Here is a 27,750-nt window from a genome sequence, read left to right as displayed (position 1 = left end):
ACAACAAATACATTAAACAATATTGCTATGTTAAAAAAGTATAATGATTTATTAAAAGTGTGTGTGTGTTTTCTTATGGCCAAGCCACATCAGGCTATCTGATGTGTCCAATGAGGGGGCATATAATACTTAATCAAATAAAAAAATTAAAAAAGATTTTTGACCTTCAGTCTAGTGTCAGAGTTTTTATATACAACATTAAGTTCAAGACATGAGTTTAGAGGTGTATTTACAATTCAAATATTAATGCAGAGTGCTGATAAATTGTGTAAAGAAGAATTCTACAGGCTGTCTTAAGTCACGAAGAAAATTGTGTCAAACAATCGTGGTATCTACAATCTGCTCTGAACTTGGTATTGTGAGAAGTTGTCTGAATAATTAAGCAGATGGACAGCTTTTGGAAGGTATATGAATGCTTTATGTGACACAAGTGCTAACCAACCAAAGTACATTCTATTTTCATAATTTTTTTCAACTATTTGTGTTTGTTGTACAAGTAATTTCATGTGTATATGCTGAATCCATATTTTAAATGTTTGTGTTTTGTATCACAGTTTATTTAAGGGTTATTTTAATTGCTATTGTGAATATCCACTTTATTAGCTAGATAGCACATTTTACTTCAAGTTTAACTAAAATGTCTCGTATATTTAATGTCTCGATTTCAACAAATTCAACAGTTTTCCTTATTATTCTAAGTAACTTTCAAGTGTATGTATATGTTGTGTTATAGCAAATATACTTCAGGCTATCTGCTGCATTCACCAAGGGGAATTAAATCATCAAATTTAGCATTGTAAACTTGTAGACTTACTGTTGTCCCACCCGTGGACACAACTTTCAAGTTACAACATACGCTTTTCTTTTTAGACTTATGTTTTCTATTGCTCAAGGAATATTTCTTACTGTTTTTCTTTCATGTGTCATAATTATTACAAAGATCTAAATCAGTTATAATGAAAGACTGATAACTGTAGTTACTACATCAACAGTATCATAAAAATCAAATAGCTTCATTCAACAATTCAATAAATGGCAGAAACTGGAAAATTTTTAAATATGACAGAAAGAACAGTTCCATACTTCATTAACACAATCAATCTGAGCATTGTGTACAATAAGCTCTTCTAGAACTTGGTAATGACCCATTTGGCAGGCAATCCAAAGAGGGGTAGCTCCATCCTGTGGAGAAAAATGTACTCACTCAAAAAAAAAAGGAATTGTTTATTTATTATTTAAATTGAAAATATAGCAAAATTTATTCATGTTTAAATAATAAAAATTAAGTTTATATGCAATCTATTGATATTTACTAATTCCTGATGATGAGAAACCCACTTGAAATAAAAATGTATCTCAGAACTGCTAGTATGAGTATTAACACTTTTACTAATAAGGCAGAGAACAATGTTGCAACCTTCCTATGTCATCTTCAGGTTAACGTTGTTCTCTGCCTTATTAGTAAAAGTGTTAATACCCATACTAGCTGTTCTGAGATACATAAATATTTACTAAGTATACCTGTAATGTTATAATGGACTGGACTATGTATTTTTCTGCATTTTTCATCACAGCTTTTGAATATGACTGGCACCTTGTGCAACATATTGACTAAACAGTTTGGGCAAGAACCTCTAAAATTAGTGTACTGCCATCTGTAATTTTGAAATAGTGAACAAAGAAGGCAATCAGTCAGCAATACATGTTATCACAAGGGTTTGGTCCAGTTTAAACTGAATAATGGACACAGTGACAACTTTTATAAAAAACCCACAGTTAAATGTGTTAAGAATATTTAAAAGTATCAGGGCATGAACCTAGGACCTTATGATTCATGGTGTGGCACAATAACAGTTCTGTCATACCCAGCCCTATTCCAGTATTAAATACAAACACTGTGGTGTTCATGTGCAGTACTGAAACATATAGCTATTGCTCAGAAGCCCTAAATATAAAGAAAAAAACTAGAAATTATGTTAATTTAGGCAAAAAAAATAACTGTAAAACAAAAATTATAGACTGACATCAAGAGCCCTTTTGTTTTTTTTAAATAACAAAATGTGATTTTTATAATGACAGTCAACATACATAATTACAAAGATATTAAGAATGACCACTATTGCTTACCTGGCATTCTTAGTGGGATACATCAACAGTGTTTCTTTTGGGTCATAGTACCAAAACTAAAACTGTAACTTTTGACACTTAAAAATACTTAAAGGCTATGATCCTTCAACACATCTTGACAGATACACAGTAATTAAAAACATGAGAAACTTTCACATAGAATTCCACTTCAACACTAGCATTTAAGGACACTTAAAAACCCTAATCTCATGCAATTTTTCTTAAAAATAAATCTGTTTCATGTCAATCTAAAACATGCAGGAGATACGGCACAATTAACCATAACATTCAAAAACACTTAGATGAAATAATGTTTAAGAATAAATGAAATATCCGGTTAAAAGATAGAATTTGATAACTATATTGTGTTATACATGTATAAAATATTCATCAATACTACTGAGAAATAAACAAAAGCAAACAAACAGACACAGCTCAGAAATTTTAGTATAACTAAGACATTAAAAACTCTATGATTTGTAAAATTAACTATGTAAAAGCTCCTACTGATAACTGATTATTCAGTAAAAATAATCCAAAGTCCAACCTACCAACTAAAAGGAAAGCACTTTTACTTCTTTGACTGAAATTTCTAGAAATTTAATTTAACTAACAAAGTCTAAACAAGAGATCTAATTTATCCCATAACTATTGCTTTAGGTATAGAGTAGCTAGAACTTACTTGGTAAGTCAACTGCATCCAAAACCCAGCCACTGGGAACTGACATCCAGGTGGGGGTAGGATGAAGATCATACCATCAGTAGGTCAACTACAATCCAAAATTCAGTCACTGGAAACTGACATCCATGTAAACAGAAGGAAAGAATATCATACCTGTGGCAAGTAAACTACAATCCAAAATACAGCCACTGGGTGGGAATAGAAAAGATATATAGCATCTTTACCTCAAGTTCAGCGGAGTGGAAGAAGATATTGTGCCCATTGATCTGTGAATAGGACATAAGAACAAAGTTATCATAAATTATCAATCCAGGATTCCAACATATGCATGATTGGAATTATAATGATGTCCCCATACTGTGTGACATTCCACTCAAATCCAATCAGACAGGAATCATCCACAGCACGGTATTATCCTCAGCATATGTCACTCTCAAAGAGGTAGCACAAGAGGAAGCAAACTGCAGGTTCATTCACAATGACACAAAACATGTTAGCAATGAGAGAACATAGACACTAGTGAAACATGTATAAAGAGATATGTTGATTGGTTCTGACCTGAATTCAAAACCCAGCCACTGGGAACTGACATCAACATGGAGGTAGAATGAAAGATTCCAATAGAAGGGGTGAACTGCAATTTTGATGGCTCATTCCAAAGCTACAATATCCACTGACAGAGCATCAAATTGAAAGATATCATCTACACCAGCAGAATACCACTGCATGATTATCAACTGAACTAATTCATTATTGATTGTATCAAAATCACATTCAGGAGGATACCTCCATGGTCCACCACCACAGTGGTTCGGAACTGGAAAGTGGAGCTCCCATACTCCACTGGAAAAATAGTAGTGGAGAAAACACAGTGAAGAGTCCAAGTAAACATCAACATCAGAGACAGTGCAACAGGTGGCCAAGAAAACTCTATTTTGGAAAACAGATCGCTCCCAAATTACTTAATCTAAGGAATGGTATGGATGGGAGATTATCCCTTCTGCTTTACTCATGAAGTCCATGGATTAGTATGACTTAGAACAAGCATGTTAATGAAGTAAATATATCATGAAGAAAAACCTATGAGCAAAATATGGAGCACCTCATTTGAACAGTGTGCATTTTGTGGCTATGAAAATTATAACTATTAAGTCATAATGACCTTACAGTGCAAACTAGACTAGTAAGAGTATACCTGGACAGGCAACAGTAACTACAGAGCACTATCTTCCTTTAAAAAAAAAGGGGTAAATGCTCCTGAGAAAGAAGATATATATATAGAAAGATAGATAAAAAAGTAACCCAATCACCATCTCACTGACAAGTGAAAGATGGCAACAGGTGGAAGACAGTACCCCAACAATGAAGAAACAGCAGTCTAAAGCAGATGATGGGAGATGAATGTATGAGGTGCAGTCCCAGTGTTTAACAGAAGTACCTCCAAAGTAGGATGGGGTGAGATGCAATTGGGAGATAAGGTGCATGGTGAGAGTGAAGACACCAGGAACTGATTACGGAAAAAAGAAGACATGGAAGAAAAAACAACAACAGTGAAATCAAAAGTCAAATCTATTTGAAAAGGAAGGATGGAAAAGAATCACAGAGTGTTGATGCCAGGGAGTGAAACTGCATGAAAATGAACCACTAAAAAGAAGCAACAAAGAGCATGTATGGGACACAGAAGACCATCCAGATCTGACCAGGCACAGAGGTGGAAGATGGAAGGAAATAAAAATCACAAAAAGGAATAACATTCCATTCAATCCACCAAAATGTAAGTAAGGAAAAATTGACCAGAACAAAATAAACGGATTAAGCCAGAGCAGCTGAGAAAACCAGATCTGTGCTGGCCAAGAAAGAGAAATCAGAAAGACCTGACATAGAGTAGCATGGATGAATGAAATCATCCTGGGAAAAATGACTGATGTGATGAGAGAAATAAAGGTATAAACTGGTCCCAATCCTGTCTGAGTGTATAAACATCCAGGACAAGTGAATAAGGAACTGGAAACAAAAATCAAAAACGATATAACTTGGAATTGATGAAAAAGGCAAAAGCACCCCTCTGAGTACACCACTTGAGGTGGAGCCACAGGAAAATTTTGTGAATCAAGAAATCACTCTGTGTGATAAAGTGTTAGGACTGGGAAAGATACCTGCAACAACATCAAAAGCACCCAGAACATGACACACTAAGAAACATGCATCAAGTGTGTAGGCCCAAAAGGGGTCAAACACAAAGGGAACTAGAATGGTTGTCTATTTGGTGAGTGATGTAAGCTATCACCATCAAATTGTCAGAATGGATATTGATTAGTTGAATCCTGGCAAAAGGAATAAGTGAACAACCAAAAGTTCCAGGTTGTTAACATTATAAGACTTTTTGGCTATACACTATTATCCTGAAGCTTCATGCTGATTGACCCACTTTCCCAACCTTAAAGGTGAACACAAGTAAAAAGAAACAAATCTGGACAAGAGAGATAAAATGGTAAAGCCAACAAAGTAGGGGTTTTGTTCAACTACAAATGCATATTGTTCAAGAAGAATTGAGAAAAGTTATCAGGAGAATAAAAAGAAATCCTATTAAGATTCCATGGGTCATGAACTGTCCCCTGGAGAAATTGTATATGTTCAAGACCCAAGGGTAAGTGTCTCAATAGATGCCACCTCCCCCAACTTGAGAGAACCTTACCAGTAGTAAGATAGGTAACACTAATGATGTGGAAAATTGAAAGCTTCATTAAAGGTAGGTAATGGGAAAGACTTTTCCATCTGGAAAACCCAACCACACATGCTGTGTATGTAAGATGAGTATGAAAACCCTAGCTCAGATTGAGCTAACAGAAGCCACATAATCAAATTCTGGTATAAGAACAATCCACATCATGCCAAAGTGAAGTAAAACTAACCACCCAACAAAAGATATATTGATTAAAAAAAAAGCTCAAAGAGCAAGTCACAAACCTGGTACTCAATTCCATGGTAAACAAACATAAGATAACATCACAAGGGATAATAAATAGGATCAAAGGTATGAGAATATGAAGTACTGAGCTTGAGCATCCTCAGTATTGTAGACATTGTCCATAGCAATTGCTCAATGTGAAAACAAGGAGGAGGAAAATAACTCTTGAAAATCATCTGAATGCATCAAAAAGGAGTTGAACAGTAAACACTTCCTGTAAGAGAGTCGATAGGATGAAACAAAGGCATGGGATTAAAGCATACAACTGGGCCTCCAAATGCAAGGGTATATGAAGGTCAATTCCGATAATGATCAGTCTCCAGTGAAACACAGCATATCATTCTCATATGAAATTTAAAAAAAAAACTAGGGGAGCAAGCACAAAGAAAAAAAAATCTAGAAAACAACATTGCCAAATAAGAAGTGGTATTATGGAAGAATTGAACACAAGGAGTCACTTGCATCAGAGGGATGCGATTCATTCCTATTAGCAGAATGTTGTCACAAGATAATTTGCATGCAAGACAGTTAAACCACAATAATTGTGGAAATGCAAGACTTGTGGCATGTGAAAAAATTCTATTGCATGTAGAGCACAGCAGTGAATGAGAATAGCTATATTTGTGAAAAGAGGTAGTATACTGTATCAGAAACAATGATACCATTTGTGAAGTTCTATTTTGTTTACTGAAGTTTTGTTGTTCTCTGATAATAAGTTACTCTATAAGTTTGAAATTTTAGTCTCTGAAACATGTACATAATGTTTCGGGACAACAATGGACTTACTGATCCACCTTGGACGTCCAATCTTCTAAACTGAATTAAAACTATTAAAAAAAAATTTAAAGCTAGCCAGTTCCTATCATTCATATAGTTATCAAGCTTTCTCTTAAATTCAATTAAATTTACCACCTCCACAACCCATACCAAAGGCCAACCATCCTGTTATTAAAATAATACAATTTTAGCTGAAGATGTCTCCTTCCCTGCCAGAATTAATATTTGTGTCCCCTAGTCTTACCATTCTTGCCATTACATATGAAAAACAATGATACATCAACACTATCAATTACCTTTACCATCATAAATTTCTCAATCATATCCCCTTACCTCTTCTTTTTCAAGAGAAAACAATTTGAGAGCTTTCAACCTCTTCTCATATGACATCTCCTCCATCATAGGCACCATTCTAGTGACCCTTGCCCTACCACTAGCAACAGTATACTGCTTGAATGTTTTAAGAGTGATCCACCATTATACCAGATTCTTTTTTCCATGACACTGTCAAATTATAATAATCTACATGCATTGTCTTGCATTTATTATAATTAAAAGTCTTTTACTTGCCCAACTCACTAAATGATATTAATCCTTTCATAAATCAACGGCATTCTCTTCACAGCTAGCAACACACAAGACCATAATATCATCAGCAAATAAAGTACTTTATGACCATTCATTCATCTAAATCATTGATGTAAATCAAAATAAGCAAAGATCCTAATACTGAGCCCCAAGATACTCCGCTTCTGACATTAATCAAGTATAATTGAACTCTGTTTAGCAAAACCCTCTGCTTTGTTCCATCCACTCACACCTGTAGAGATTATTTTTGTTAAGTTTGTTAAGCCTTTTAAGTGGCACCTTATCAAAGACTTTCTGAAAATCCAGGTACACCAAATTTACACCCTAATCTACATAAGATTTTCTCCTCAGTCAAACCACATTGACCATGTAATAAATTTCTAAACTTTGTTAAATGACTTTCATCAGACATGTTTATAAAAGTTGACAGCTGTGGATTAATGAACTTGTAAGACATTGATAGCTCCCGACAAAGCTCTAATAATGAAATATTGAGCTAACAGTTACGTTCTGGAAATGTAGTTGTGAATTTAATTACATTTGTAAAAATACCATAATAAACTCCAGTTTTTGTTACACAAAGTTAAGAATAATATCATTTTTTATCAGACTTTCCAAGCCTTTCCCATAACTATTAGTATCATAGTTACTGGGACAACTTTTATTATCTTCCTTGATAAAAAGAGTAACATTAGCTAACTTTCAATCCTTTGGCACCTGTCAATTGTTAAAAGCCTTAAATTATAGCAAGTGGCTCACATATCTAATCCTTAACCTCCTTCAACACCCTTACATAAATAACCAGCCCAGAAGCCTTATCATTTTTAAAAACTTCCCAATTTTTTTTTAACAAGTTCAAAATTAATGTAATCATATTGTCCAACCCTGCTTACAGACATCAGTTGTTCAACATAAGGAATACTACTTAAATGCTTAGAAGTAAAAATTGAAGAAAAAGCAGAATTTAATAGCCTAGCTATTTCACAATCATCATATACAAGACTTCTCACCCCTCCATTATAACATTCTGTTTACCCTAAATGTATTTAATGAAATCATTCATCTTAATTTTTTTCATCTTTAACCAACCTTATTTCATACATTCTTTTTGATGTCCTAATATGTTTCACCAACTTTCTTAATCTTCTGAATCTCTTCTCTTTCCAGTCAATTTAAAGTTCTTACATTTGTAATACTTTTCTTTAATTTTATCTCTTACACCTTATGTGAACCAACCCATTTTCTTTTACTTGCAGCCAGCATTTATTTTCTTTAAGGACTGTGTTTATCTTGAATATTTATGATTTATTGTTAAAAAATGTCCACATTTAATTCACAACAAATAATTCCTGTTACACCTCTTCAAAATTTCCTTTTTGAAATTTGTAACCAAAATATCATTACTCCAGATTTCCATTTTCAGCAAAACATCAAACCTAATACAGCAATGATCACTTGCACTCTGATGTTCCCCAAATTCCACCCTCTTAAAAATTTTGTATTAAAAGTTATGTAGACCAGTGAGTCCTTGACCTATGAAATTATACTTACTGTTCTTCTTGCATCCACACAGGCACCAAGAGAGATAAGAAGAGACACTGTCTCTGTATGTCCATTTTGTGCTGCTACAAACAAAGGTGTGGCTTTATCCTAAAGAAATTAACCATATAAAATTCCACAAATAAAAAAATCAGTCACCACATAAATAAAGTTGTAATGGTTTAATAAAGAAACATCAACAGAAGTTCATGTCAACCTGATTTGTATACATTCAATTTCATTATGATTACAATTTCTACATGTAAGTTTTTAATGCTCACAACCAGCTCAACTAAACAACCTATAATCAAACTATATCATAAAACAGGTCATTAATATTCTGTTTTTGTCATAAAATATATCATTTAAAAAAAATAAATACAATTCTGCAATATGTTATAAATCTTAGCGTGCATTATGAAATAAACATTCTATTCTATTTTATTCTGAGAATAAAATGGCTTCCAGTTAGACAAAAATGGCCTCCTTTAGAACAAATACTTTAATTCTGTCTAAAACGAGCCAATAGTAACAGTTAAGTACCATCTGGAAGAAATTATGTGAAAAGATTTCTGATCAGGTTTAGAAATTAGAAAATATTACGCTACAGTTTCCAACTACACTCATGACCATTAAATGCAATTTTTATTTAAATGATATTAAAATGGAGATATTTATGGAGTTTTTAAGTTCTTTAAACTCATTTAAATGAATATAATTAATTTAAATACTAAATTAATTTAGTATGTAAGTAATATTGGGGCATTGCACCAAATCTATTGTTTGGTAAAATCTGTAATATCATTAGATTAGAGACGCTTTTTTTTTTATCAGCTCTTCTTCACGTCTTTAAAAACACAATAATTATAAGCAACAAGTAAAATATCATGTTTCTAGAAGAAAAAAAAGATAATGCACTAGAATGTTTCAAAAACAGTTTCACATTTTGAAAAGCATGGACATTTGGAGCAGTTTTTCCATTATAAAAAGGCCCAGCATAGCCAGGTGGTTAAGAAACCTAGGGTCACAGGTTCCAATCTCCATCACGTGAAACATGCTCACCCTTTCAGCCATGGGGGCATTATAATGTGATGGTAAAAGAGTAGCCCAAGAGTTGGCAGTGGGTGGTGATGATTAGCTGCCTTCCCTCAAATTTTACACTACTAATTTAGCAATGTAAGACAAGAGGGAAGACAGCTAATCATCACCACCCACTGCCAACTCTTGGGCTACTCTTTTACCCAATAGTGGGATTGACCATAACATTATAACACCCCCAACAGCTGAAAGGGCGAGCATATTTGGTGTGATGGTGACTCAAGCCCGTGGCCCTCAGAGTATGAGTCGGGTGCCTTATCCACTTGGCCAGGCCGAGCCTGCCTAATTTGAAACATCAGTTATAACTACTCTTTAGTGAATTGGTCTATGAAATCAATACATATGTAAAATTTGTTTAAATATAGTTGTCTTTAGACATTGCCAGTTGCAGTTTCATTCCACATGACAGTAGCAGTGTAAAACAAGTCAATCTTTACAACAGTTGCTATATGGTATTTAATAAGATTAGTTTACTCAGCAGGCTGGCTAGTCTGTTCAGTACTTTAGTAAATGGTAGTGGCAAAATTAGATTATTAAAGCTAAATATTTAATGTATTCTAATTTGTGGATATTACAACATTTGCTGATTGATTTTCAGTTGGAATCTCAAGAAAAATAAAAAAATATTTCAATAGGTCCATAACACAGTAAACAATTGCTATGCTACAAGAGAAAGTGTGATAACATTCTAAATGCACAAGATGCTAGTATAAGTATCAGAAAAGGTATGAAATTTTTAGCAGAATTGGAATTGTGATGGATGATCAGTAGATATACAAACCCTTAGAAGGCATGTGACAGGAAGCTAAAAAAAAGCCATTATGTATGACATATTCAAACACAGAAACCATCATGGAGTTTCTGACTGGATTAGCCATAGCCCACCCATACCTATACCACTATTCAGTGCAAGATAATAAATCTAAGTCCATTTTATCAATATGTGCTCTTTCCAACTTTACAAATCATTCTCAGTCTAAGTTTGTTGCTTCATTACAATAAATATCTTCAGAACTTAACAAAAAACTTAGTTACACATTTTTTTACTCAGTAGCTGATTTAAAGAAGTTTTTTTCAGATTTCATGTGCTTTTACATGAATTACTATGAAGAAAATTAATAAAAAACTGTGTAGCTACACACAAGTAATAAAGGCAACAATACAGTACCAATTTATAATGGCAAGTTCAGTTATAGTTATAGACAGCTTTTTGGAACAGGCAAAACTTCTCTTAACAAGAAAAACTGTTACAAAAATGTTACTGGTATCTAAGTTAAACTGTGGAAAATTAAAACAGAAGACTGCAAGATGAACTTTTATTATCCAGAATTAAATATCCTCATGTCTTTGTGAAAATCTTTAGCTACATTCAGACTACACAACAGCTAATTCTCACAGTTCAAAATAAGAGTAAAATATGTTTCTATGAATGTAACTTCACCTGTCAACAGCTTAAACCCATTTGGATACTGTAATTGGATTTACTTTCATAAACCCATCCAAAATTTAATTACCCACTAAAAGTGTTGAAAGAAATTAACAAAAAAAATGATGCATGTTTTTAATAGAACTTTATTGTTACTATAACAGAAATTACTTCAGTTTCATTAACATCTGAAACACAACTATTACTTTAAAATACAAATATGTTTAGCAAGAGCACATTACCACTCACATCATAAACTACTTATGAAATGCATGTGTGAAATAAGAATTTATAAATTAATAATGCTAGTCACATAATTATGTGTAAACTAAGAAAGAGGAAATTCTTCAATTTCCTTTTATATCAACATCATTCCTCCATCTCTAACAGAAGGACCTGTGATAAAAAACATTCTCAGATGCAATGCACTTTTGGTCCCTAAGATGCACATCTGGCTGTTTGTTGTTGTTAGCATGCTGTGTAATGGTTTATCTGTACTCTCTCCACACCAACTGTTGTTTAAAATGAATAAGAAAACATATGGAAAAACTGGTTTAGAAACTAAAACATAATACATTCTCTAAAGATCACCCTTAAGACATAAATTAGTTTTGATAACTATTTTCATTCAGTATTACTTTCACTCCATTCTAATCATTTCTTCAAAGCTTACTGAACATTTAAAGGTACATAAACAAGGTTGAAGGATGCACTGTTCATATGAGGTCTCACAAAACATTTCCTAACATACTTCCTTACTGTCTCATACACCTTGCCATAACCATTACACGTGTAAAACCTCAAAGAATATTTCTCAGGGTGCTTTATTGCATTTTCATGCCTTTTAGGAATCATTAGTCATTAAATATGTAAGCATCATATGTGAAAAGAGAGATGTAATTTAAGTTGTTATTACAACTGCACCTGTTAACATAGAGCAACTAACAGAATTATATGGAGATGGAGAAACTGTTGTTTCAAAAGTTACTACTAAAGTTAGTAACATGCACAATATTTTTAACACGTGGATCCTTGACACAACAATAAATTTATAAAATTTGTTTCAATTCTAACAGCATTTGTTCCTGAAAGATCACTGTTACATTTTACTAAACTTGTGCCTTCACAAAGTGGTTTATAATAATTGAAACAACAGATCAAAACTACACACCAGCATTCTTGCCTCAATATTGCCTCCATGTGTTACTAATGCCTTGACTACATCAGAATGATTACATTGAGAGGCAACCATAAGGGGGGTTCCTCCATCCTATAAAATAAACATACATAGTTATGAAGTAGCTTTAAGATCACTAAACACCAGTCTACCTACAAACAAAGTTTCAACCTTCCACAAATTCATTCCTCAAAAAAATAAAGATATCATCTATTTTTGTGTGATGATTGTTTCATATAAATCTCTCATTGATACCAACACCATAAAGAAAAATTCAGATATCTTGAGTTAATACAAAAAAACTTTCTATATATAAAAACACAAATACTAGTTATGGTGCATCTTGAGTATTTACTCTGTCACCTTTTTACATTTGTAGCACCTTCCATTACTTCAAGAATTTCAGGACCATCAAAACATTCCCATCAAGATCCCTGTTACAATCCTTCTTATATAAGTGTTGAGTTTGGACAACCTTCACTGAAATTCTATGAAACTACTACAAGCCTTTTTGTTGTTAAGTGATACAACTGGATTTCATAACAAAATAACTTACTGTGAACATATTAAGCACTCATTTGTTACACTCACTGTTGATGAGCTCATGTCCATTGAAGATGACATAATCTTACACTTGTTAACAACAAACAGATAAAAAATTCTTTAGTTGATTAATTTTTACAGCAATAATTTAACACTTTTATTTAATATCTATGTATAAAACTGCTAAACTTTCATACAATAAATTTATAAAATTAATAATAACATTATTTACATAAAATGATGCTCAATAGATCTTCAGAGGTTCATAAAAGTTATATTCTAACACTAACCACGAGAACTTTATGACTTCACTCAAACAAGTGGGTTCACAGAAGTTATGTTCTAACATCAACCATGAGAACTTTCTGGCTTGCTTCGTACTAGGGGGTTCTTAGAAGTTATGTTCTAATACCAATGGCAAGGACCTTCTGGCTTAGCCCATGTACAAAAACTCATAGAAATGATATTTTAATACAATCCATAAGGATTTTCTAGCTAAGCCCATACAAGTGAATTCATAGAAGTTATGTTCTAATAGTAATTGCAAGAACTTTCTGGATTAGCTCAAACAAGTGGTGCAGAAACAGACACAAGGTAAGTGTGAAAGCAATCAAGAATTCTTAAGATTAAACTTATAATGATCATCAAATAGAAACTATTCTTCTAGAAACAATGAGGATTAACAGTGGAAGTTCTAGATGAAAATATTTCAATCTCATTTGAACCCTTGTCATCACAGAAAAGTATTCATTTCTTGAAAGTAAGCTCTATTCCAATAGGACCATAACAGTGACCATACAAGTGAAAATTTTGTTTATGTAGAAAATTGTAAATTGTCAGTAGAAATTTTGAAATAAAACTAGCTTTACAGTTTATTAATGATAAAAATTATATCTAAACACACAAATTTCATATATCTTCCCCAAAAAAACACAACTCAACAATAATATGATTTACTTTAGTTAAGGTGGACTCTTACTTCCTGGGCACATTTCACATACATTTAAGGATTCCCTAAACTTTCCACAAAAACACAGTTCTTTTAATTATTTCTATTAACATATTTCTAGTTCTTTAGGCATGCATGAAAAGATATTATAGATTTTCATTTTCAACTGCAAAGATTGAATTGGTAATTTCAATTCTCAAAGTTTGATAAAAAACATCAAACCTGATATTCACAGCTGTTGTTACACATTTGTAAGAAGATGTAACAAATTATCATTCAACTCATTACCACATAGCTACACTGAGAAACTACACCTTGCTAGTTCTTTGTGAATATTACTTTACATTTTTATATCAAATTTCCCCCAGCAAATTATTGATTATTTCTATAAGAGGATTGGTTATATTGTAATAGGGCAGAGGACTGAAGTTGTTTTCTGCCCTGATGCCATTGTCTGGCAGTCACTTCACACCAGTGGAAGACACAGAAACTTCACAAAAAGTGTTTTATGGAACTCTTAATTGAACTTTTTGAAATAAACATACAATCAATTAATTTATACGTTTTAACATTTCTAATCTTTAGAAGTGTTGGTACATTTTTTGCCAATTGTGCTAATAGCCAATATTTACACTGTCTGTTTGGCAATGCTGGTAATATTGAAAAAACTTTAGTATTTTGAAAATTAATTAATTTTATAAAATCAGTATAATCAGCAACATCATAACATTTAATATTTTAAAGATCAATTAATTAGTTTTCTATATCAGAACCCATGGTACTTAGAACTGCTATAATTGCTTACAGTGCTACTATCAGCACCAAAACACATATCATGATTGATACATCTAAATATTTCAAAAATCAATAGTTCTCTTTTCAAATGTTAGCTGCTGGAGGTGAGTTGAATCATCCTTAACTGAAATGTATTTCTGTTACATACTGACATCTCTAAACAACAAACAGTTACAACCTCAAGCAACTGCCAAGAAACATTTTGCACACTTCAAGAGATTTACAAATGTTTTCTCACCTAAGTCTGAAAAAAAGACATCTCTAAACAACAAAGAGTTATAACCTCATGCAACTGCCAGGAAACATTTTGCACACTTCAAGAGATTCACAAATGTTTACTCACATATGTGTAAAACAAAGAGCTATTACCTCATGCAACTGCCAAGAAGAATTTTGCATTGTCGAGGTTAATTCATGAATATCTTCATACTTTCCACTTATCAAATAGCTCAAGAATAATTTACAATGAAACATGTTGCAAACATTTCTGTAATAATCTTATCAAAAAGATTACCCTATAGTTCACTGTTCAGTTCTTCAAATGAATCATACATTAATCTTTACAGATAATTGTCAGATATGGTTCAAATATTAAAATGTACTTAACATGAAATTAGCAATAAAACTTTACTAGTGAGTTAATGTTTCCTTGTGTGCCAGCTACTACTCTAGAGACCGTGTTGTAACTGTTGAAATATACATTAAATAAACAAAACATACTTACCCAATTAGCTACATTAACAGGAGCTCCATGTTCTAGAAGAAGATTTACAATGTCCAAGTAACCTCCTTGGGCTGCACAGTAAAGAGCAGAGGTCCCAGTCTGTAATATCAGACATGCTGAAATTAACTATTTTAACAAAATACAAACATACAACTGAAGACAAAAATAAAGAACCACAGTTAAACCACATGCAATTAAAGAAAGAGGATAACATGAAACAAGATGTGAGAAATAATGATATTCTGTTAACCTAGTAACATTCTTCTAACTGGATAAACTTGATCTCACAACTAATGAAACAAGAAACAAACTGAACTTGTAGTGGAAATCAGTGTTAAGGTATATGCATGTGTCTGAAACTTATGGTCTTTTCTGCAAAATCTACAAAGTTTCACACATTTAATAAGCTAACACATTTTTAAAACCTGATATATCAGTGGATTTACTTTGTATTTTATGAAAGTATGATTGGACAAACCAGTTTCCAGGTGTAAGCAATCATTTAGCCTATTATATGTCAGTTATTCACTGTGTTCCAAATGAAAAGCAAAGCAAAACACAATACTACAATTTACTAGTAAACTTTACTTATTCACTAATCATGTCCCTATCAATATTACTCATGTAAATAAGAAAAACAAAGGCTTCAAACCAAAACTAGAGATAAAAGTCTATGTTCAGTGGACTCCATAAACAGCACTTTTTTACTCTCTCTAATGAAACCACCAATCCAACTAGTTTATCTTTCATCAACCCTCACTAGTGATTTTTTTTAATCTTCTGTATGGTATCTCCTCAAAGTTTTTTTTTTTTAATCTAACTACAATGAACTCCATTAGCAGCACTTTTTTACTCCCTCTAATAAAACCACCAATCTAATTAATTAACCTTTCATCAACTCCAACCAATGATTTTTAAGTAATCTTCTGTATGGTATCTCCTCAAAGTTTTCATTATGAAAATCTAACCACAAATCATTTAGATAACATTTAATGGCCTCAAAACAAATGAACAAATTAGTACAGCAGGTTTTATCTTTAGTGAATCAACACTAGCATTCTTTTATATCACATTTCACCAAATGACTGAAAGTTTCCATTATGAATTTCTCTTGGAATTTTCCCACTATAGAAGCGTAAACAAATGGCCAGTAACTACTGGTGCAACTGTTAAAGCTCCTTTAAAAGTAGAAATAACATTACTAACTTCCTAATTTTCAGGAAACCTACTGAGTACCGAAATTTTTGACCTCCTTTAAAACACCAGGGACAACACTGTTTAAATGGGAAGCTTAGTATATGTCTAAATTAACAATATTTTTTATTTACCCTAAATGGATTAATATCTACATTATTCAGAATCGTCTTAATACTTCCGATAGAGTACTGAGTGTCAGGAATATTGCTAACATCCCATCTCTTGTTAAAATAAACACAACACTTCAAAACTTAGCCTTCTTGGCCTTAGCTAAAAACCTAGTCATCAGTAACATTTACTATTTTATTTTCAGTTAACATACTTAAAAAAAATGTTTGCTGTTATTCTTAACATTATGAACCAGCTATATCTCAAAAGCCCTTTAATGAATTCCAAGTTTGTTTTTTGAAACCAAATCCAATAATTCTGCAAATTTGTCATCCAATATGTCAAGTTAATAAACTTTAAAACTTGTTGTAATAATCCAATATTTTATCCTTTATGACCTCGATTTTGCTTATTAAATTTTATTTTCTCTATTTATCTTTTGGAAGGAGAGCATGTCTATCTTGAAGTTAATCCAATTTATTTTTAAAAACTTTCCAAATCTTTCTCATAAACTTTTAATTCCTTATCCCAATACACTGATGATAAATCTTGTCTTATGGCCTCAAAACTGACTTCCTTGAGAACTAGTAACTAAAATATCATTCTTGCTGATCTCAAAATACAGAAAAACATCAGACTTATTTCAAAGTAATTATTCATTCTAAATGTCACAATGCTTCAATTCTAACCACATTTCATTACAGGAAGACAAAAAATCTAAAATAAGATCCACTGTGGTACATAAAATCATACAAAATCACTTTAAGAAATCATTTACTCTCATTACTTTGACTTTGTATAATCACAATCAATACATCTAAAATTAATTGTTTCATCAGTGTCCCTATTAGTGATAATCCTAACCTCATTATACAGTATCTCAATGACCTATCTAATCAGTGACTTGCATTGGCTGTCAATTAAAACTTTCTATCCTTGAAACCCTTAACTGTAATTCTTATAGATTTAATCAGGACTATAATATTTTATTTCTTCAATCTCAACAGGATGAGGTTATTCCCTTTTATAAAGAGTCACTTTGTCCTTCCTTTAAAGCATCTCTATCACTACTAAATAACTCTGAAATTAAAATTTCAAATTAATTCCCATTACCAGTATTCTTCAAACCTGACCTTTCAGTAATTTATACTGTACCTCTCAATTCAACTTTAGCCCTGAACTAATCAGCTTTGTTCTGACTACTCTTAAAATTAAAATAATAGAAACTATGTTTTTCTTGAATCAACAGTGGTTACATTTAAATCTGATGTTTATCTTCTAAGATTATAATTTAGCCTGTTGTGTTTTCTGAATTTTATAATTTGAAGGCATGTTTACAATTGTTACAATGCTTTTATAAAATCACTAAAATCATCAGCTTGAAAAACTCAATCATTTCAGAAGTTATCCCAACTTTGTTATAATATAAGACATTTTGAGCTGAATATGATGAAAGCATCCTCAAGAGAAGAGCTTAAACCTAGATTTACTGTAATACAAAGAAATCCAAGTTCCACTTCCACAGTTCCAATGAATCCCAATTTAAGGTATCATTTTTTAAAGGGAAACAGAACCAAAAGGTGGTACAAAGTTTGAACACTGATACTACATTACACTGCACTGAAGCATGTGTTTACAAAAAAGAGAGACAAAAATTGCAAATTGGAGTTTGTTAAGTGTATCTACAATTTCTTTCAGAGGGAACTTTTTTGCAATGGAAGATTGAACACTTACTGCTGAGCTACTAAAAAGCTATTGTTTGAAAAAGCAACAAACTAAATCTCTTAATCTCTTACACACTGGAACAGACTCTTACAAATATCTGTTTAAACTGTTTAGCAGTTTATTTTGAATACAAGATAAACAAAAGTCCATAAATTACACACAATTTTTTTTATTACTTAAAGTCTTCAAGTGCTTTTAATTTAATTTTTTTTAATATATGAATGGGCCCTAAAAAGGAATATAACCTAAATAATAATATACTTACTACTCTCCGTGCAGCTGGATTGGCTCCATGCTTCAAAAGTTCCTTGGCACATTGAAAGTTATTGTTTGCACATGCCAGAATTAAAGCAGTTGTTCCTTCCTACAAACAACAGCAGTAAAATAATACAACTCAGTACAATTCACCTGATAATAACTTGTGTATGTATTTCTTAATGTTTAGCTTCTAGGTTTTCTTATGTAACAAAATTTAATACAACAAATGTTGAAAGTTTTGTTGAAAACACTGATAGAGACACTTCTCTAATGATTATTCAGTTCATTTTAACTGAATTTAGTGAATAATAATACACATAAACAAACACACCACACACACACACACTATATACAAACACAAGCTGAAACAAATATAAAAACATTAAATCTCAAGATAGCTGGTATGAGTGCTGAAACTTTAGAAAACAGAACAATATTTTGACCTTCTTAGGTCATTTTCAGTTTAATAAAGAACACCATGAAGAATAAAAAATGCAACAACAATTAAAAGGATCCCCAGGGTATAACATGGGATATAAAATGTACCCTATGTTTTGTGTTATTTAATGCTTTAGTATTAATATTCTCTCTCTCTCTCTCTCTCTCTCTATATATATATATATATATATAGTCATGTGAAAAAGTTAGGACACCCTATGAAAGCCTGTGTATTTCTGCAACATTTTTGGATATATAGATATTTCATCTCAATTTTAACAATACTGAGTGATTATAGGAATATAACCAAACAATTAAAACTGAAAAAAAGACTTTTCAAGATCTTCTGTAAATGTAATTCTACAAAAATGCATATTCTAACTGAGGAAAAGTTAGGACACCCCCACATTTATTCCCACTTAAAATGGCTCAACTCACACACAGGTATATCACACCAAATGCACATGATTAGAAGATCGTTACTCAGCATTTTGAATGAGGCTTGCCCTATTTAAACCTCAGACATTTAGTTTGGTGTACTCCTGACTGTTGAAGTGAGAGTGAGCACCATGGTGAGAGCAAAAGAGCTGTCTGAGGTCTTCAGAAAGAAAGTTGTAGCAGCTTATGAGTCTGGTAAGGGATTTAAAAGATCCAAAAAGATTTTGAAATCATCCATTCCACTGTTCAGAAAATAGTCAACAAGTGGAGGACTTTCAAAACAACTGCCAACATGCCCAGGTCTGGTCGTCCAAGTTCACCCCGAGAGCAGACCACAAAATGCTAAAAGAGGTCTCCAAACACCCTAACATGTCATCATGGGACCTACAGCAGGCTCTGGCTACTGTTGATGTGAAAGTGCATGCCTCTACAATCAGAAAGAGACTGCACAAGTGTAACTTGCATGGGAGGTGTGCAAGGAGGAAACCTTTGCTCTCTAAGAGAAACATCAAGGCCAGACTGGAGTTTGCCAGAGAGAATGTAGACAAAGACCAGGACTTCTGGAATAATGTTCTTTGGACAGATGAGTCCAAAATTGAATTATTTGGACACCAGAACAGAGGACATGTTTGGCATAAACCAAATAGAGCATTCCAGGAAAAGAACTACATACCAACTGTGAAGCATGGAGGTGGAAGTGTCATGGTTTGGGGTTGCTTTGCTGCAGCAGGACCTGGACAGCTCACAAGCATAGAATCCACCATGAATTCTACTGTGTATCAGAGAGAGCTTGAAGATCATGTGAGACTATCTGTACGAAAATTAAAGCTGAAGTGGAATTGGACCCTGGAACAAGACAATGACCCAAAACATACCAGTAAATCCACCAAGAACTGGCTGAAAACTAAGAAATGGAGAGTCCTGGAATGGTCGAGTCAAAGCCCAGATCTTAATCCCATTGAGATGCTGTGGGGTGACTTGAAACAGGCTGTACATGCAAGAAACCCCTCAAACATCTCACAGCTGAAAGAATTCTGCATTTAGGAGTGAGGAAAACTTTCTTCAGACCAGTGTCAGAGACTGGTAGATGGCTACAAGAAGCATCTCACTACAGTTATTTCAGCCAAAGGGGATAACACTAGCTATTAGAGGGTAGGGTGTCCTAACTTTTTCCTCAGTTGGAATATGCATTTTTGTAGAATTACATTTACAGAAGATCTTGAAAAGTCTTTTCTTCAGTTTTAATTGTTTAGTTATATTCCTATAATCTCTCACTATTGTTGACATTGAGATTAAATATCTATATATCCAAAAATGTTATACAAATACACAGGCTTTCATAGTTTCATAGGGTGTCCTAACTTTTTCACATGACTGTGTATATATACACGTATACAAGTATATTTGACAATTAAATAAACATGTTAAAATCTATCCTTGGAAAATGTAAATATACATCTAATAAAGCATATATTGAAGGTACTTGTACTGCATGCTAAGTTCATCATAGAGGTTGTATTAATCAATGAAACTCAGGTGTAGTTCATATCTAATTATGTACATGACAGTGGTTAGTTGATTTGGTTCTCTGCATTAACAATAAGTTATTTTTACATCTGTTTCAGTGCATTACAATCACACATCTTGTAGAACCCCCTGTTATTCAGTAGACATATCCTCTTTCTCTACTATAAAATCAGGTATTACTCAAATATATCACTTGTATATAGCATGTCAAATTTATTTCAGATTTCACCCTATTGGTTACATTATCTTATTATGAACCATTTCTTTTATTCTGGAATGAAATTCATTTCTTATAAGATGCCATTTACTATTTTTGACATTTTAATAGCATACACAAGGTATGCTTTTATAACCCACTATTTTCTAAAAGTAAACACATAGTGACAATTTGTTCAGTGATGTATTATCGGACATTAATCATTCATTATGAATGGGATTTGGGGAATAAACAACAACAAAAGGCACATAATTCTATAAAATTTGTCAAGGTAGCTGATGGAAATAATTTTTATACATGTTATTTATTAATACATAACAAGGAATTGTTTTAACTCAGTTATCTGTAATTAACTCGATGGGTTAAAATATGATGACTTTGGTCAACTTGCATGGATGAAACTCTGAAACTTCTGTGTGTTAATTACACAAGTATAAATTTCTTATAAAAAATACATACATGGATAGTTAATGAAATACAAAATAAATGTATTTGTATGACTTCTGTTTTTCTAACCACAACACTCAAATCAAAGTATTGAAATATTTTCATTGACTATATTATGAAAGTTCTTTGAATAAGAAACTATATTTGTGGTTTAATTACCCACAACTCTCAGTGTATAAGACTAAAATAAGATGGATTCTATTCAGAAAAGTAAATTGAGTCATAAGTTACAAATGGAAGAGGAAACACAATCATTGAATAAATTAGTTCAAACCACATAATGTTTATTTCAACCCTCTTGAGAACAACAAATACTGATTCACAAATTCAAGCTTTTCGACTTATTTACGTGAACTACTTAAAGACTTGGGTATTGATGGAGAGCCACTGTATGTATGGTTCAAATTATGTCCAACTCATTTCACATTGGAAATGAATTAGTTCTTACTAACTGTGTAATAATCACATTTATTTAAAAAAAAATCATATTTTTTTCTGGTGTCAGAAGTCAAATTAATTCAAAACAGTCACTTCTTCTGCAGGAAAATCAATGATCATGACTGATTTACCTGCAGTAAATCAACTTGCTATACTTTCAGGATAGAAACTGATATATTTTTTTTATTAATTGGATATGATTATTTGTTAAACAATATTGAACAACTGATGAAAACAAATCAAGCTATACGAAAACCTCTAAAAATGAAAAAAGTTAAATGAATTATAATCACTGATCTACTTTTAACAGAGCCTCAATTTAAGAATTTACTGCCCTTTGAATCTGAGGTCCAATTAGCTTCATAAACTAAGTTAGGCAACATGGTGATTCTTAAATGGGGATAAAGTTTTAAACTGGGGAATCTGTAAACTCTCTCCCTTAAGATTTGTTTGACCAACAAGAAAATCTAGCAGGCAAACTTTTAAGAATTTTGTGGGATATTTTGTGATCCTTCAAGGCTCTGAAAAGTTTTTAGAATATAATTTCATTAATTGTTTCAAGACTATTACAGAATGATAAGAAAACAAGAATAAATCTTAACAAATATTTTATTGGCTCCTTGAAGTTATTCCTACCTTACTAAAGAATATAATTCAATAAAATGTGGCCAGATTAAAATGTTATTATAACCCATGTTCATCACTTTAATGTCTTAGTTAATAATCATGATATGTGTGTTGTATTACCAGTTACTTTGTCAAGGTTTCTGTGTTTTAATCAGGGAGGCAACACCTGCAATCTTGAAAACCTTGAAATAAATACTGCTTTTCATTTTCATCATTGGTAAACAAAGTTGTACTCTTAAATGAGAGCAGCATCCCTTTCAGCTGTATCACTGATCATCTTCAGACTTTACACAACCTCCAATGCTACTTTGAGACTCCACAATTCAGGATCCACATAAAAAACTTTAATGGAAGTTCCAGACACCTAAAAAAATTGAGAATATTCTTTGTCACAAAATTTGTGAGGGGCTTTTGTTAAACTGTGTTGGTGTTGATTCTGATCCACTTTGATGGATTTTGGGTACCTTAATGAAGTTTACTTTCATTCACTGCTTTTATCATGGATCACTTTGTGTCAGATGATAAACCATACAGCCCAACAAATTTCATTGAAGTTGATTTGGATACAGCTGGATTGATTTCTTCATGTTTTTTTAGGCTCTGAAGAAATGTCAACTTGCTTTGAGGAGCATTAAACCAATCCCTTATGTATAGTCAGATTAGAAACATACAGACATCACAAATTACTCTGCTTTTGTATGCAGTCTGAACATGTAGATTTTGAGCACATACAATGATTTTGCCTTCCATCAAGCATGATGTATAGCAGCTGGTGACTTAAAATGAACACCTCAAGGAGGAATTTCGCCAACAAATATGATAAGTTCCAGGAACTCTCTCTAGTCATCTCTAGATTGGAACTCTTGAAGCTGGTTTTTATTAAATTGTTTAAAAATGCTTAGATTTTGCCCAAACATTCAGTTTACTTATTGGAACACATTAGTACAATAAGAATATAGAAAATAAAAAGTTACAAAATAAGGTGAGGTCATCTTTAGAACCTTACACCGATATACTCAGATGAAGCTGGAGCTCCCCCGAATTTCTTCTGAAGTTGACATGGCTTTACACTTGGCCACCTGCCTTGCTTCCTAGCTGAAAGCCATCTTAGCATGTCAGATTCAGGGTTGAGTCTACAACTGCACAATCTGATAACTGGATATGGAAAAAGAGTGCAGAGTGTGCTTGATTTAAGTGTGAATCTCTAATCTAATTTTATTGTTTTCATCAGATTGAACTCCATTCAGTCTACAGTGCTACAAAATCAACTTCAAAATGAGGAGAACCTTTAGTCACCTGTCTCCAACATTCCCAAGAATCCTTTCCCACAAATCTTTGTGGCCGATATTGTTGTTCTGTTTATTAGATAATTCTCCTGCTCCTTCCACTCATGGTGACAACCCATGATATCACAATTTCTCATTTCCAGGACATGCAAGAAGTATGGTGGTAACTACTTCAAGCTGTTTCTCACCAAAAATCCTAAATGCTTCTACACCCAAAAATCAACCAAATGGGTTGAAGATGTTGGATGTCTGGAAAACATCTTCATTGGTACCTTAACATGTGCTGTCAAAAGTGTCCAGTATTTATCTGAATGTGCATGGAATGTCAGTTGTTGTTAAATACCTCCTACAAGAGATATTACTCTGTATTGAATAAATTCACTGTTGAATTATCCATACAGTGTTGTCTCAATGGTTTCAGGAATAATCATTTCCTGAAAATGTTCCTCAGCAGACTTCACTTAAATTTAACAGCACCATTTAAACTGAAATCCCATTGCTCTGCAAAAAGGAGAAACATTTTGCAAACACTTTGTAGAACAAAAATAGGAAGTTCAAGCATGAGAGGAATATATGGGATTTCAAAATGTGAAGAAACCTCTTTGCTTTAGCTTTATTATCATTAGTTGGTTCATGCATTATAATCTGATTTAAATCCATAACTAGGACAGGAAAAGTTAACATTGTCCTAAATTGAAAATGTATTTCCAACAATACTTACCTCCTCTCATTATTACTAGACCACCAGGATTTCTTCCTTTGCCCACCTAAGCATTGGTCTTTTTTTTTTTTCCTTATCTATAATTTCTCACTGAGAAGTTGGAGGAGGCAGAGATGGCATTATCCATACAGAAAACATCTACATAGATCATGGGTGTGTCAAAAGAAGATTGGCATCCTAGTGGGGAAACTGCATTACATCCAGAACAGGTATGCTCTAAACTCTAAGCATAGTTCTTGTATCAAGGATGAAACTGTACATGACTGATCATTACCATAGACAAGCCCCAAACAGATGGCTTAGGTTCCACTACTTGGGGTTGGAATTAAAGGATCTTAGTCCATGTATCACACGTTGTTGGCTAGAGCAATTGGACTGCAATGTTATTTATATATAGTGATGATTGAATCTCAGTCCGTGATACCACCACAATCACAAGAAGAAAAAAAGCAATACTGAAGTGAATAAACCTTCTCTTCCACCTGAGGAAGCCTGAAAGGCAACACCACAGGCTTGGAATGGCAGGATTGTGTTTGCCTTACCGATCAAAGGAAACAGAACACATTCTACCCATATGAACATTCATCCTCACTCCAAAACTGTGTGGGCAAGAAACATTCTACTTGCACCTAGAATTACTGGAAGGACATGAAACAATTGTGTTCAGCCAAGGACCAATGATGGGATAACTTCATGTTCAGAATTACAAGGAGATAGTAGACCCTCTTCCACAAACAAACAGGCCAATCAAATCTGAAGTTGCATTATGAATAAGATCCCATGTAGGCTGGTGCTACTGCTACCAATATCTGGGGAAAGTATCCAGGGACCCAAGCAAGAGGGTCTCCAACTTCACTCTCTCCTCCATGAGTAAAATAATTCACTCTAACATTCTGGAGGAAGCGCCTCTGTTCACTGCTCCAGTGACTGGAAACCAGCTGTGGTAAGAATTGCCTTACTCCACAAGTAGAATCTGAAGAACAGTGCTCTTGAAACAATGTAATAGATGAACCAAGGTCCCCAAATTTCTATATGCAAACTAACCCCAATTTATTCAATCTTGATCAGCAGAGACAGACAGGATCCCTTTATGCTAAAGATATTCCATGAGTGGAAGCACTGCATAAAACAGTAGTACCAGCTGGTCAGCTCCTGGGTGGCCTTATGGAACAACTTGTTTCTACAATGTCTGTTGTAACCGGTATAAAGTGTACTGTAACAGTGGTTGCTAGTATGGAACTGGTTTGATAAATGTATGCCTGCCTGAACAACACTTGCCATAGAGCTGGATCTCATGAAAATAAGGTAAGGAGTGCTGAAAGGTAGCAATGAAAATACTCTGGGAATTTAGACATCTCCAATCAAAGCAATTCTATTTCTGTAATATAGTAGTAAATCTGTGATAAAAATTGTCATTTAGAGGCTATTTTACATGAATTAAAGAAAAAAATCTAATCAAAACTTAGTGATTAGTTTTCTATTTGTTGAAGATGGTTGGAAGTCAAGACATCCAAGATGGACCAACATACCCAGTAACATCTTGTAAGTTACATATTACTGCACCAACTACACAACCAAAAATTCATGTTACAATATGATACCTTCTTATTAAACAATTAATATCTTGTGGTTACTTATAATTTCAAATGGAATCAAATAAGCTGAGCTGTACCAAAAAATCAGTGAACACTTAACTTACCTGATCTTGACTGTCAACATAAACTTTCCCGCTCTGTACGAGTTCTTTGAGGTTCTCAGTGTTTCCTTTTAAAGCTAATAGGTGGAGCTGTGAAGATAAAAATGCTTCATTCTGGAAATCAAAGTAAGTAAAACCAGTTGCTGCCAATCCTTGGAAAGGCATTGAGGAGTCAAAGAATTTCAGAGAGAAAAACAACAATGAACCTCATAGGCACCCACTCTTTATCACCAAGTTCTACAGCTCTGTTCAAACTTGTAATGAATGATTCTGTCGAAAAAGTAAATTTTAGAAACATTAAAAAAATCTAATTATAAATAATTTACATATACATATAGAAATATATATTTTTAATCCTGTTGTTTCAAGAGAAATGTTATCATATAATTGTGAAAACACCTTTATCACATTTGGATTTCAACTAGAAATAAAGCACCACATCAGTCATATTCCTATAAATAACATATTAACATGCCTAACTTTGCTCATTAAAAACACATAAAATATAATCATATGCTATCCAGGTAAAAGATGTAGCACTGATTTTTTTTTCAACCAACTTGGAAAACAGGATTATGAAACAGCATTAGCCTTTTATTTAATGTCAGTTCATTGACCTTCAGATAATATGATGTCCTACCTGTAAGACATATTATAAACCAAACCTTAATCTCTTGCAAATCATCATACGAAGTGCTAACCTATCGAACAATCTCTCATCCCATACAACTATATTTATGTCACATCTACATTACACCAATTCTTCTGGTTCAAACATAAAGTTTAATTTATTTACTAACACCACTGGTTTACGAATATTTTCCAAATGTATTAATTCTTATTGCACAAGGTGGTTTATAATTTTTTAATAGATTACATAAAAACATAGTATTTAGAAATTTAATCAGTTTTTATATACAGAATTCAATGTTAGAGATATTTTATACACAAACTAAATGTTGTACTCATATACAGTTCTCAGCTACGAGTACTGCTAGGTAACGGAAAGTACGTGTTTTATAATAATCTCCAAACTTTTGTTTCGTTTATATCAATCTGAGTTATTAAATTTACTGGTTAAAAATAACTTATTACAGTATACTTATTACCAAATGTGCATAACAAATAATAAGCTCTAAAAAAGTTAAACTTCTTTACAAACATACAACACGTAACACTTGACAACAAACAAAAACATCACTCTCACATTTCTAATTCAGAATACGTGAACATT

The 27,750-nt window shown here is 32.8% G+C and overlaps 1 protein-coding gene across 7 annotated transcripts in view; it reads right to left on the bottom strand.

The window, feature by feature from the left end:
* The window catches only part of LOC143236626 (uncharacterized), a 46,796-nt gene extending 19,046 nt beyond the window's left edge, over positions 1-27,750 (bottom strand). For 3 of the 7 annotated variants that reach the window (XM_076474962.1, XM_076474965.1, XM_076474968.1), the window contains exons 1-7: positions 27,626-27,721; positions 26,520-26,786; positions 18,689-18,787; positions 15,394-15,492; positions 12,377-12,475; positions 8,694-8,792; positions 1,084-1,182 (exon numbers count right to left, since the gene is read on the bottom strand). In XM_076474962.1, coding sequence (XP_076331077.1) covers positions 1,084-1,182; positions 8,694-8,792; positions 12,377-12,475; positions 15,394-15,492; positions 18,689-18,787; positions 26,520-26,681 — 657 coding nt within the window. In that variant the 5' untranslated portion in view covers positions 26,682-26,786; positions 27,626-27,721. The other 4 variants (XM_076474963.1, XM_076474966.1, XM_076474964.1 and 1 more) reach the window with 4 other exon arrangements.

Source organism: Tachypleus tridentatus, chromosome 13 (genome assembly GCF_004210375.1).
Source record: "Tachypleus tridentatus isolate NWPU-2018 chromosome 13, ASM421037v1, whole genome shotgun sequence".
Lineage (NCBI taxonomy): Eukaryota > Metazoa > Arthropoda > Merostomata > Xiphosura > Limulidae > Tachypleus > Tachypleus tridentatus.
Note: the sequence above shows the minus strand (reverse complement) of the source record. Positions and strands in the feature narration are given on the sequence as shown.